The sequence below is a fragment of the Meleagris gallopavo genome, chromosome 8, assembly GCF_000146605.3.
Source record: "Meleagris gallopavo isolate NT-WF06-2002-E0010 breed Aviagen turkey brand Nicholas breeding stock chromosome 8, Turkey_5.1, whole genome shotgun sequence".
Lineage (NCBI taxonomy): Eukaryota > Metazoa > Chordata > Aves > Galliformes > Phasianidae > Meleagris > Meleagris gallopavo.
The window spans coordinates 10,519,319-10,532,888 of record NC_015018.2 but is presented as its reverse complement, the minus strand read 5'-3'; the positions used below and the strand labels follow the sequence as shown (position 1 = coordinate 10,532,888).

At 46.7% G+C, this 13,570-nt stretch overlaps 1 protein-coding gene across 16 annotated transcripts in view; it reads right to left on the bottom strand.

Annotated features, from left to right (window-relative positions):
* COL13A1 (collagen type XIII alpha 1 chain) overlaps positions 1–13,570 on the bottom strand; it is an 81,105-nt gene that overhangs the window by 11,627 nt on the left and 55,908 nt on the right. For 11 of the 16 annotated variants that reach the window (XM_031554388.1, XM_031554382.1, XM_031554379.1 and 8 more), the window contains 18 exons: positions 13,444–13,476; positions 12,676–12,702; positions 11,975–12,037; positions 9,992–10,036; positions 9,450–9,536; positions 9,197–9,241; positions 8,648–8,692; positions 7,974–8,042; positions 7,427–7,450; positions 6,436–6,489; positions 6,080–6,124; positions 5,582–5,734; positions 4,944–5,042; positions 4,264–4,317; positions 3,458–3,499; positions 2,920–2,946; positions 1,949–2,029; positions 119–154 (listed from right to left, as the gene is read on the bottom strand). In XM_031554388.1, coding sequence (XP_031410248.1) covers positions 119–154; positions 1,949–2,029; positions 2,920–2,946; positions 3,458–3,499; positions 4,264–4,317; positions 4,944–5,042; positions 5,582–5,734; positions 6,080–6,124; positions 6,436–6,489; positions 7,427–7,450; positions 7,974–8,042; positions 8,648–8,692; positions 9,197–9,241; positions 9,450–9,536; positions 9,992–10,036; positions 11,975–12,037; positions 12,676–12,702; positions 13,444–13,476 — 1,029 coding nt within the window. The remainder of the gene's footprint in view (positions 1–118; positions 155–1,948; positions 2,030–2,919; positions 2,947–3,457; positions 3,500–4,263; positions 4,318–4,943; positions 5,043–5,581; positions 5,735–6,079; positions 6,125–6,435; positions 6,490–7,426; positions 7,451–7,973; positions 8,043–8,647; positions 8,693–9,196; positions 9,242–9,449; positions 9,537–9,991; positions 10,037–11,974; positions 12,038–12,675; positions 12,703–13,443; positions 13,477–13,570) is intronic. The other 5 variants (XM_031554387.1, XM_031554390.1, XM_031554393.1 and 2 more) reach the window with 3 other exon arrangements.

The window sequence follows — 13,570 nt, the reverse complement described above, 5'->3', positions numbered from 1 at the left end:
CCAAACCTGCTTTGGAGAAAATAAGGTTATTTTTGGTGTAAACAAGACTGGTGAAAAAGACGAGACAAGTCACAGTACGGGGGAGAGGAACATAGGGCAATGGAGAAATGGAACTCACCGGTGGTCCAGGCCTGCCGTCTAAACCTGAAGCACCCTGAACAGATGGGGAAAGGTGAACAAAAACAAGGCAAGAGGAAAGGGGAAGAGGGTGAGGGGGGAGAGGAGAGGTGAGTGAAGCAGTGACTCCAGACAAACATACACTTGCAATCAACAAAAGCTAAGATCTCAAGGACAGGTGATGGTGCTTACAAGCAAACCAACAAAAACACAGAAACACTGAATACGTATAATATTGGCCTGTAACATTTGGATCCCCCTCAGAATGCAAATTTCCCCTCTTTCTGTGTCTTTCTGAGGAAGAAGCTGCTCTGTTGCAGACAAGGACAATGTGACAGCTGAAATCTGCACTGCCTTTGTGGCAGAACTGGGTTCCCCTTAATTTCCTCAGCATGAAACCTAACAGTTGTTCTGTTCAGGGCTTAGTTAGCCAGTTGCTATCATTGGTCCAACAGAACATTTCAACAAGAACATTTCTGAGACAGCCTTCCCCACTCCACAGCTCAGGAACATTTGTGAGCTAGGGGGCTTTGATGCTGTTGACTACAGAGGTCAAAAGACCAAGAGCAGGAATGCAGGCATGGGGCCCTGATGGCTGATGGGGTTCAATTCACGGTAACTCTTGGGGTGTCTTCTGCTCAGACAGCCACAAGAACCTCCTTTCCCTGTCCTAGTAATGCATAGACTTTAAAGAATAACTGTTTTTGCACAGAAAGCTCCCATCTGCATTTCTCAGAGCAGAACGGGAACTGAGGTTTTACTTCTCCTGGCTACACTGCCCTTCAGATTAGAGCCTTCTAAAAGCATCACTTTCTCCCCACTGGCTATGCGTGGAGCCCATGGCAAAAACACACCTTATGAGCTCAGTTAGGTGCCTACAGTCAGATGAAGTGCACCAGGGGCAGGAAGGTAACTGCTATAAATACAGCTGAAAAAGGAAAACATTTTACAAACAAAGATGTGCACATTTCAGCCAAAGTCAGCTTTGGGTGATCAAACAAAAGCTGGCAACGAAATCATAAAGCACGAGATGCACTCTGCAGTGCTCATTTCCAGTCAGTACCATTCAGTGAAGGGAGAGGGTGTGCTTTACCATCAGTGCATTCACACAAGGAGAGAATCCAGGGACTGGTAGAGCAACTGAGTAGAACTAAGTTACTGCTAACTCATCAGCAGCAGATGAGTCTCAGACACCAGGTGTAGAGGCTTTCAGTAGATATGATCTGTGAGCTTTTCTTTGCAAAACTCTCAGGTTTGTATCTGAAGCTTGTGCAATTTTACCATTCTGCCAAAATCCTTCCTCGTAAGCTAAGCAGTGCGCTAGCACTACTTTAATACTGAATTCATCTATAGCAGGGAACACAGGAAGCCTCTCCTGCATCAGGGAAAGCATCATGTCCATTGCAGAAGTGATAGGAAATTATTGGACAGCAAGGTTTTGGTGCTTTCAGAAATGCCACACTTTTGTACAAAGCCTGCCCAGGAGACAAATCGTTGGGAAAGTGTCTCCTTTTCACTTCTGCACGTCTTTGTGCTTCAGGGAGATGGTGCAAGACCAGTAACAGTGGTTGCAAATGACCTATGGGAAAGCTGCTGCTTTTCCCAAAGCTGCCAGAAGAAGGAAGAACTAAAAGGATCGCTAAAAGGATCACAGGTCGTGTACAGAAATGGAGGCTTTGTGAGCTTAAGAAGCAATGGCACAGTTATTTATAGACCATCTCTTTCTCTGGCTTTACGTATCAAATCCCTGCATGCATCTCCTCCCAAGAGATCTTTTTACGGCTGATACCAGTTTGGCTTGTAAAGCACTGCCTGCTTCCTGGATACTTACGGGTAATCCCAGTGGCCCTCTGTCTCCTTTTTCACCCTGGACACCCTTCTCTCCTTTCATTCCATCAATCCCTGCTTCCCCCTAAAGGAAGGATGGAGAAAATAATCCACCATGACAGCACTTATATAACAAACAATCCTTCATTCCAAGAGCAACAAAGCAGCAGAGAATGCGAGAGGCAGCAAAGAAAGAGCTGTGCTTTAGCCCAATTCTTGGTTCAATCAGAAGATAACCAGCATCAGTCAAAGTGGCTTGTTCTCATTAATGCCAGTAAGAGGACAGTCAGGTCCAGAGGATAATTGAAGATGGTCAAACGGGAACAGATCTTCCTCCTGTACTGTTCTCCCTGCTCTTGCAGGGAGCATCAGGTAAATGCAAGTACCTGGCAATGATTTGATAAGGTGACTTTGAATTTTAAACTGTAGGTTCATTGTAAGGGTGTCTATAAGCTTTGAAAAAAGTCAAAATTTTTTGGAAAACAGACTTTCCCTTTCCTTTGCACCTGCCAGCCAGTAGAACAGATTGAGCATAAGCACATGTAGATGGAGATGAGAAAGCTTTAAATCCCTGAGAACAGTGAAGTTCTTGAATGGCATTACAGCAGGATGTACAGCATATCGAACCTGGCTAATTTTAAAATAGAGCTCAGTTACTTCGGATTGTATGGCAGGTTGTCCATCCCGCTGTACAGACCTTTACCCTTCAGACAAAGATTTCAGCTATGTTCTCATGGGAAGATTTCCAAGGGCCAGAGGCTTCCCACTTCTCTAGCTGAGAACAGGAGAAAATGACCGCTGTTCTGGATGGATGCTGCTAATCCAATCCCTTCAGGATAGTATACAGACAGTTTTGTTCTCTTACCAATATGGAAGAGCAGCAACTTTGAAAGCTAGGAAGCTGCTGCTGAGAGGAATTCTGGCTCTTTGGACAACTCTAGCAAAACTTCAGGATTGAAAATTTGACAGCCTTACCTTTGGTCCTGGAAGGCCCTGAAGACCCTGTGTTTGGAATGAGAAACGAGATATGAGCAACACTTAAGGGCGTGCCTTAAAACCCAGGCATGCCAGTTCACTGGGCAACATAAAGCTTTCATTTCCTGATACACTGAGGGCACAAATGCTTAGCCCAAAGGCCTCTTTATTTGTGTAAAGGGCACTTCTCGTACTGTTCTCATCTGGCAATGAGGAGGCTCTCACCAAGAACAACCTGGCAGCAGGCCAGGCTTGCTATTAAGACCATTTTTGCACTTGATCTTTTTAATCCTGTCCATTCCATGTCACTACTGTCTTCCCTTTTATCTTAGGCTAATCTAACCTCTCACCCTTTAACTTCCCAGCCCATCGTAATTCTGACCTACCCTGGAGGTAGTTCTGGAAGTGACACTAAGTGCATTGATGCTTCAATGCTGCAGTGTTTCTGACAGTTTTCTGCACCCCAAATCCTTCCCAGCCACTTTCATCTCATTCACACTCCCAGTGCCTCTCTCCTCAGGTGAATCTCAACACTTACTGGAGGTCCTGGTGGGCCTTGAGGTCCAGGGGGGCCAGACATCTAGAAAACAATGCAAGAGAAGTCAGTGTCAAGCTGCTGGCCTCAGCATGTGAAGGGGAAGTGCTCAGAGGGGAGGCAGGGCACATGGAGCAGCTGAGCTCCACCAGGCTTGGAAATCTGGACTGCCCCAGAAAGCTGCATTCAGAAGCAACAGCAATCCAGGACAGAGTGGCCAAGAAGCAGCAGCAGGATGCTGGAAAGGGTTATTGCAGTAGTTGCAGAGATTTAGAGGAAAGGAAAGCAGTAATATTTTTACAGAAAAAAAAATACACTTCCACTAGTCTTCCACTGTTACTTCAGCTAGCTGTTTCAAAGTATAGGAAGGAAGGTAGCTGGCTCTACAAACATGAGTACTGATAGCCTGAGGGACTCCTCACTGCAGGGCATGATGGAAGTTCAGTGAGCTTTGAGGAGAAAAGGGGCAAATTCATTAAGCCAACATATATTGAAAATATCTAGGTCCAGGCAGGTATTTTTTTAGAAAAATCCTTCACCACAAATGTTGAGGAAAGTAATTGTTGTGCTTCCAATTGTCTTGTGCTCTTCCCTAGGCATTCATTATTGATTGCTTGTGAGTTAGACTGTTCTTATGTAGAAGAAAAGTAGGGCATCAGTAGCTAAAGATGGCCAGCAATTCTGGCAATTCAGTCCCACAAGATAAAGCTTGTGGGATGCATCATAAGAGAGTGTGCTGGCTTTCAGCAGCACTGCTGCCAAAGCCATCCCTCTCCTACTGCAGAAAGGAAATGAGACAGGTGACCTACCGATTCTCCTGGATTTCCTTTGTCTCCACGCTCCCCAGGCTGACCCTTCTCTCCCTGCACACAACAACACAGCCTGTCACTGCCAGCTGCCTTCTGGAGCCTCACTCCATCAGAAGCCACGTGTCAACCACCCAGATGCTGAGAAGCAACAGTGCCCAAAAGGAGGAGTGAGACTATACCAGGTACTTCACTAACAGCTCACTGATGTTTCTTCAGCACCTCCGTTTCCAGAGATGACAACCTTACAAAACAGGAGGTCTCTGGGAGCGGTGTCCTGGGGCTGTGTAGGGGGAGCATGGGACTCTGTCTGCCTTTCCCCAATAACAACCTGACATCTCTGCTGCACTACAGCCTCCCAGGGAGGGAGCACAGCAAGCCACTCAGAAGCAGCCTCATGCTGACAGCAAACTAGGTATGGGCTGCCTTAGCTGTACAGGCTTTACAGGCAGCTTCCAGAGCCCAGCACCTCCAGAGAGCAGTGGGAACTAATGCTTGGCTGGCTGCCTGCCTGCTGCTGGAGATCTGACAGATGTCTGCTGATGCCAAAGCACCTAGCTCCAAGGGATAGGATGGTCTAAGGATCCTGAGATATACTGCACTTTGGGAAACATGTGTTGCTTTCAATGTACTGTTTTCAATTCACTGAGCAGGAAAGGTCAGCCTGTCTTTTTCACTCTTACTGTCAATCCTGGAAGTCCAATGGGACCCGGCAATCCTGGTGGTCCTGGCATCCCTTGGTCACCTCGTTCTCCTTTCTCTCCAGTGGGGCCATCAAGACCCTATGAATCAAGAAAGATTTGCAGCTTTTTGCAAGACTTTTTTGCAGGTATTACAGATATCATTGCCAGAAATGAGTTGTGCCCCATGCGCTCCAAGAATACAATGGAAAATCCAGACAGCTTTCAGGTACGCAGGGAAAGGCAGGGCTTTGCTGGTATTAAAACCAGACAGTAATATCCCCGAAACACCCTCCTGTCATTGTGGATGTACCATTCCCCAGAGTCGCAATGAAGGACTGCTTTCCTGCCTCCAAGTTCTGCTTGTGGTTATGCAGTTTGCTGGAGTACATGCTAGAAATCACTCCAATAACCAGCTGTTGTTACTGCAAGAGCTTTATCCTATTAATCCTGCAGAAAGGTAAAAACTCACACAAACCCTCTTGACTAGTGTTAGGGTGCAGAAGTTGTGACAGGCTCAAGCTAGGAAATTGGGCACTCTGCCCCAGTTGCTCAGGGGCTCTGAGTTATCACACGGCTCTGCCCAAAACCTGAAGAGCCACAAGAACATATATACTGCTGAGGTGCTCCAATGTACTCACCGGTGAGCCTGCTTGTCCTGGCTCTCCTTTATGCCCCTTTTCTCCTGCAACCCCAATCTGGCCCGGCTCTCCCTTTATTCCAGGTGGTCCATCCCTTCCTGGCAGTCCATGAGGTCCAGGGGGACCCATTTCTCCTGGCTTGCCTCGTGGTCCCTAAAAGAAATTCACTCAATAAGTGAGACTGACAGGTAAGAGAAATGTTAGTGACTCCCTAGCTTAGAGCCTCCGCTGCTCATTCACTTATAGTAACACAACTGGAAGAATCACAAACAGGAGAAGAAAAAAAAAAAGAAAAAAGAAGCAGGTTTGCCCTGCCATTCTAACTGTTCCATAGAAGCTAATACTCTGATTAGCCACAAATGCTCATTTCTATGGAGCCAAGCCACTTCCCTCTCCCACCTCCAAGTGGAAAAGCAACTGTGCATAAGTATCAGTGCAAATTAGCTCCAATTAAGGCTACTGAAGGATGAAACTATCTACAAAGGTAGCTTGTCTTACCTTTTCTCCATCATGGCCTGGAGGACCCGGTAAGCCAATTTCACCCTGAAACACAAAATTGTTACTTTGGCCATTTGAAAGCAGCCTTGTTTACCCAGAATGACAGTTCATGGCCCCAGTGCTGTAACAGTCCCCAGCCAACACCAATTCCCATAAGATGTTTTGTAAGGGGGAGGGTGAGTAGGAAGGATCCTTCATCTCTGAGATAATGCCTTATCACTGTGGGAAAAGGGATTCAGGATACCATGGCTGAGGAAGAATGGAGCCTGGCAGGACGTGGCCTGACAGTGCTGACTAGGAAGAAGAGGAGCACTGGGGAGAAATGTGTGTGAATTCTTCCCCTAGCTCTGCAGTACCTTCTGTCCTGGTGGCCCTGGAGGTCCAGCCACACCTGGAAGTCCTGGTGGTCCCTAGACAAAGTAAAATTTCAAAATATCATCAGGGCTTTCATTTTTGTGTTTTGTAACCAAAGATCTCTTCTGTGTTTAAGGGAAATTTTCCTGGAGACTCCTAAAATTGCATTTGCTTGGATAGCAAAGCAGTACAGAGACCTACTAAGGTACAGCCCAAATTCAAAAAGTTATAGATACTTATGCATTCCTCTACTTTCTCATGGAAGAAAACAAAAATGACTACAGCTATTCACTCTTAGAACTGAGACGAACTTAACAAGAATTTTCCCTTCCCATCTACAAATATATATTTTTAGATTGATAGAGACCATAAGAAACACTACACTTCTTAGATCCCATGTGCAGCTTAAGCAGAGCCAAGAATGATAAATCTAGGCAATTACTGCTTTAAGGAGACCTAGGCAGCAGCTCAGCCTAGATGCTTATATCCATTTTCCTTTGCCAGGCCTTTTCGCTCCCCAGTCAAGTGTCCTGTTGTCCTAAGAAACAAAATACACAGATGCTTTCACCCTCTTCTTTGGCTCCAAGTAATCACTTTGCCTTTCCTTTCAAAGGGGTTCTTGTTGTCACTGCTGTTTTAAATGATTTTTGTATGGGACGAATATCAAGTTATACTTATCAATGGTGAAAATATGTATTCCCCTCTCATTACAAAGTGTCTGCCAAGGGCTGCCAATGAGTTTTCTTTATCTTGGTCAGCCCCCCTTACTCTTCCCTGCCCCTTCTGAGCAGGGAACATTACCTCTTAGAGAAATAAAGGGCCTGATCATAATTCAAGTGCCAAGATCAGACGGCAAGATGAGCTCTTCCTTTAGCTGTCAACACTGCCCCAACAGCTAAACAGACCTTAGCTGAGCAAAAATGGTGCAGGTATCTGCGTAGGATGAACATATGGCTAATCACTTAGGGCCACACAGTGAAGCTAGGAACTCACCATCAAGGCCAAGGTTCGTATTTCCTAGAAGAAAAAGAAAGTGAAGAAATAGAAAAAGGGTATCAGTCATTTGAAAACAAAGCTTCTTCCCAGACCTTGTTTCATAGGACCTTATGAAATGAAGCCAAAAAACAGCTCTGAGTCACATGGAGTGATGCAGCAATTTCTCCCCATCATCATGATGTTTTTTTTCTCCCAAACAGAACCCAGACTAACCCAAAGCTGGGCACAACTGTGCAAAGCACACACCTCTAAGGAGGCTTTGCAGTGCTTTTATTCACCAGTCCATCCTAAGGCTTCAATCCCTGTCCCACTCTTCAGGGGATTCCCATGGCCTTACTGTCTGCCAGACTTAATTTCTCACTTAAGTAAGATACACAGATATTTATCAAAACAGTACGCAGGGAACTGTGGGACTAACAGTGCTGTAGAATAACCAAATATTTTTCTTCACTGTTAGTGCTGAGGAAGATTTACACTGTGTTGGGTTTTCTGCATCCCCTGGGAAACCAAACAGTCACCTCATGGATAGCAGGACAGTGCTCACCTGGAGAGCTTCACTGATGTTACCATCGTAGTCCATCATTTCATCCTTTCCAGGCTCTCCTTTGGGACCCTGCAAAATATCCGACCTTCAGTAGGAGCTTTGGGATCTCCTTCCCCATGATGTAGCCTGGGAACTATGGGGGTCACCCTAAAAAAATCCCTCAGAGAGGGATCTGTTTCACAAGGTTCTAGTTTTTCATTTCTTGAACAAAGCTCTTAAAAGCGTATTTTATATAGGGAACACTATAGAGCTGTAGCCAGATGAGCTCCAGGTTATCGTGCCATAACTGTTAGAATTTACAAGTCTGGTACATGGTGAAGCTGAGGCCAGAATCCAGGAACTGTGTCCACTGTCAGATTTGCACTGCCATTTGCAGATATGCCAAGGGCCCGAATTCAGACTGGATGCCCAGACTGCCTCCACCTACAAATGAGCAGAGCATTCACCCTGATGAGCTTAAGAAGTCTTCTCCCCTGAAGGAGAAATATCTTCTGATGAAGGTATGGAGAAGGAGCCCGCAAACTTAATCACTACCCAGCTTGTAAGCCCTTTAAGCAATGGTGAGAACATCAAGAAAGTAGAAGCCCAAGCTAGACCATCAGTGTGGTCCCACTATCCTTAGACCTCTTTGAAGGGCCAAAACTGCACAAAAGCATTAGCAAAGGGACACCTACCCTTGGCCCCATGGGTCCCTGCTCTCCTGGTGCACCACGTTCTCCCTGTAACAAGAAGATGCTGTTAGCAATGTCCATCATTACAGTTGCTTGAACTCCAGCAACCACTGGATTCTACAAGTCCTCTAAAACGATTTCCAGCTAAGTTGGAATAGAAAGCCTTGCACATAACCTGCAATACTTCAGTAACACCACAAAGTAGTTTTGTAGATTTTTCTTCTGAGAAAGTATTCTTCCAAAATAGCTGTAGGTATACCTGTTCCCCAGACCAGCCTGATGTACTCTGTGGCATACCAGAGATTCAGTGTGCTTCACCAGTAGCTGCTGCTGGAAGAGCTGGTTCTGAGGGATCAGGTCAGCCTGTTTCATTAACATAGGTACAACCACTTCAAGTGGTGGCCAAATCTGTTCCTGTGCTTAACCTTCTGCTTTTCATCTTCACCCTAGACAGCCCAGTTTTAAAAAGCTTCATTTCTGCTAAGTTTTCAACATATAGGAGTATTTTTGCAATACCAAACCCAGAGCTGGACTGCCCATAAGCCCTCTTACCTTTTCCCCCCGTGATCCTGCAGCACCAACGTCACCAGCTTCTCCCTGAGAGAAAAATAAATGGATTGGACTGAACTGCATGGGCAGGGTGCAACTCCACTGCTGGCTTTGCTTTCCCAGTAGGAAGAATTGCACTCCGGTGTGTCACACCTCCTCAGTTAACCCCAATCTCCACCCATGACTTCAGATCCCAATACCTTTCTCCACCCCCCCTTCCCAAGAGAACAAACTCTCTCAAGGGTAAACCGCTTACCTTTGGTCCAGGGGGCCCAGGCAAACCAGGAGGGCCAGGTTCCCCTTTGCCTCCCACCAAGGCATTCTCACCATTTCCCTTCTCTCCCTGCATGCAAGGAAAAACAAATCACAAATCACATTTCATTCCATCTCTCTAATTTCACTTGCCAAACTGCTGGCTCAGAGAGACAGGGCCCAGAACAAGCTTAGCCAGTGTCCTTCCATCTGCTGGGCTCTGGATAGCCCAGGAACATCCCTGCCTCAACCAGGGGCTGGGCCAGTACAGCTCTGCCTGGGGGCTCTAGCAGTAAGAGGAAAGCAGTGTTCATATGGCATTGTCATTAAACCCTCATACTTTCCTGACATGGTCACTGTCATTAAGTGCATTGTCCCCTTTTCCAAAGGGCAAGTTCGCGGTGAAAGTCTGACTGAAGGTGTGATTGCTATCTACTTCTCAGCCCGTAAAAATCAAAAATACCATAGGGAAATGGCTGCGCACAGCTGGCACAGGGAAGAAGGAAAGGAGAGAAAGAGTGGCTCCAACTCGTGGAAAATACAAACCTTAGGGCCAGGGAGCCCAGGATCACCAGCTCGGCCCTTCTCGCCCTGTGGAGAAAATACAGTCGGGAGCTGACTTGGCAGGTCATCTGGACAAGCAGCCAAAGGATAAGTTCATAAAATCATAATCTTTAAGGTTGAAAAAGACCTCCAAGATCATCTAGTCCAACTGTCTACCTATCACCAATACTGCCCACTAAACAATGTCTCTAAGTACTACCTCTGCCCTTTCCTCAAACACCTCCAGGGACGGAGACCTCTCCACTTCCCTGGGAACCTTATCCTCAGTAGTGAAGTTTCCCACCACATCTAGTAAAGAATGGAGATTCTCCTTGGCCCTCCTCTTACTGTTAATGTATTTGTAAACATATTTTTTGTTGTCCCTGACAACACAAGCTGCTCCTGCTTTCAAACCTTTGTCCTTTCCTTTCAGGGACTTTATTTTAGGCAAACCAAAGCATCTGCCAGCAGTACTTGCTCAAGCAGGTGACTGCTTTCTCCAGTGTTTTTGCATATCCCCACATATCACTGCCATATCTTTCCAAATGAAAATGAATCCCCTTTTTTCTTTCTTACTGCTCATCTGCTAAGCCCTTTCTCCTGTCAGCCCTTCAGCATGGGTTCTCCCCATTCCACACACCTAGAGAAGCTGCTGCCCAGAATGGACTTTCTCCATGCCCTGACAGAGTTCAGCTCTTCCTACACAAACTGCCCACTTCCCAACTCTCACTGTTCAGACCTCCCAGTTTCAGTGGCCAATGCTGCACTGGCAAGAATCTGCTACACCTATCCCAATGGAATGAATCCCGCTCCTGGCTCCAAACCCCAGTTTCATCATGCTCTTTAAATGAAAGCAGTGCAGCATCTCAGTTATCAGCCAAGCTCTGCGACACACAGTGGTGGTGAAAAGTAATAAAAAGACTGGCAAAAACAGCAAGAAGAGGCGATGGTTTATGACCAGCTGATGTGATGCCTGGTGAGCACGGTCTGCAGGTGAGCTCTGCAAGGCACTGCAGGCAACGACCAAAGAGGGTGTCCAGCACCAGCACTCACTTGGTGAAGTGACTTTGCTTAGTTCACCATGGCATTCAGATCACCCTTTGAAATACTGGGAAGATATTTGTGGTATTTCTCCTGAAATTAAGATTTGTTCTGCCCATTCCACCCAACTGCGAAACCCATGGTTCTCAGCTACAGGTTGCTGTGTGGGACTCTGTATTTTTTAAGGACGGTCTAACAGAGCTTTCTTCATTGCCAGGAAGAGAGGTTTCAAATGCATAATCAGAAAAAGATTTTCTTACCTGCAATCCTCGTGTCTCCAAAATTGACTTGTGCAGATTACAAAGAACAATTCAAAACCTCTCTTTTCTGCCTCTCTCCACAAAAGCAGCGCTGCAGACCAACAAGGCCAGCACAGAGGTCCCCTTGGTGCCATGCTGCTGCCTGCACAGACAGGTGCTGCACACCAGTCTCACCAGAGCTCAGGGGCACACATCTGACATTTGGAGGGATTACATCAGTGCTCCAAGAACAGACGTGCACTTTCCATGGAAAATAATTAAAAAGCACTAATATTTTTGTTTGTTTGTTTGTTCTAGGCAATTCTGGAGTGCAGTGGCCCATTCCTTTAAGGTGATTTGTCCTGGAAGGCCCCCACCCAACTCTCTCCCCATAGCCACATTCTGCCTTTCTCTGCTTTTGTTATCATACTTCTCATTCAAGGATCACACCTGTATGGGCTGCACAGAACTGCCTTTAATTATTCCCAGGAAAAGACTGTGTCCCAGGTACTTCACACTACCCTACTTGCTGCCAGCCCCCCGCCTTCTACAAGCAAGAACACACAAACACACTTCACCAACAGGGCAAGAGCCAGAAAAGGACACATGATCCCTGCAAGCACGACAATGCAACGCAAAGCAGGCTGCTGCCAGCTCCCACTCCCAGGGAACACAGCACACCAAGGCCAAACACACAATATCCTACCCGCTGCCCCCTTTTCCCTGGCAAACCTGGGGGGCCCATCCTCCCTGGGACTCCAGGATCTCCCTTCATGGGGAAGAAAAGAGACAGAGAGCGTCTGTTACATGGCTGCCGCATGCTGTAACACAACCCAGTGAGCCTCAAACAAGAGGAGCCAGCTGTTCAGAAACCAAACTGGCTGCTTAGTGATGGAGAGTGACAGGGTATTTTTGTACTGCGTCCGCCACAGGATCTCACACCAGGTCAGGCTATGCTGAAACTATGCACGAGCAGAGGCAGGACAGGGCAGCCTTCAGCATGTGACAGAAGAACAACATCCCACAGTCCCTGATGAACCATGGCAGTACCTCTAGTGGGCACAGACGTGCTGGGAGGCAGAGAAAGCAAGCTGGCTGAGCAAAGTGTGCTGTGGGCATTTTGCAGGGTAGGGAGAAGGGGAGGAAGGCAGCTGGAAGGAAATCCCACCAACAGACACCAGCGGGAGGGAGAGTGGATCTGTTTGCAGGATGGGTTCTCACTGTACACCCTTGCCATTTACTATTGCCATTGCTTATGCTGGCAGGTGTCACTAAAACCTGGATTTGTGCCTTGGGGAGCACAGAGCTGTTCCTCAGCTACTCTGGGAAGTGGGGGAAAAAGAAAATCACATAAAAAAATCACAAACAAAACAGAAGAACAGCCTCAGAGCAATGCTTTCCAAGTACCTTTTCTCCTGGAGTCCCAGGCTCACCCTGGTAAGAAAGAGACAAGAAAATAAAGTGAGAAAATAGAAAACGAGCACAAAACCTCCTAGAGCTAACAGGGTGGAGGAAGGAGCATTCATCTGTGGAGGTCTTGGGGTGTGAGGATGCTTTAATGCCTTTTAGTACTTCTACTTAAAGCTTGTTTCGTCTTCATTAGCCAGCTCCTGGACTGCTGAAAATAAACAGCAAGATGGAGTAACCACCTTGCTGTGCTTCAAGAGAAGACTTACCACAGTGAGTCAAGACTCACCTGCTGCCACTAAGGCATTTACCTACTCCTATCTCTGCACAGGAGCACAGCAAAGCTGAGGATATCACAAGGATGGGGGGACGTGTCAATATGGGAACAGTGCGGCATCAGGGAGAAAAGCTGTCCCCACCTGTTCTGGGATAACCTCTTTATCTCTGCCTTTTCCTCAGCAGCTGGAGTCAACCAGGACAGCACACCTCAGCCCCACCAAGATGACTTACAGCCCCTACATTGGCACCCAGCTCGCTTTTTGCTCAGCTGCCATCCTGATACTGCTGTGGAGTGCCACCTGTCTCTGCTCAGAGTGCTGTGGGAGCAGCAGATGCAGCTGAGGACAGACCAAGCTTCTCTGCCAGAAGTTACAGTTCTGTCATTCCCCTTCAGTGGGAGCTGTTTGACCATTTTCCTTCTCTCTCATAGCTCTCCCTGGCTCTTTAATGCACCCTTCTTGACACACTGAAGAGTAGAGCAGAACTGACCTTCATCCCTGCCGTGGCCATCCCAGGAGCACCCTGACAGAAAGAGAAGACAGAAATACTTTTTTTGAAACTGAATTAATTATTTTGTATATGTGTATATATATATTAATAGATAGATAGATTTTTT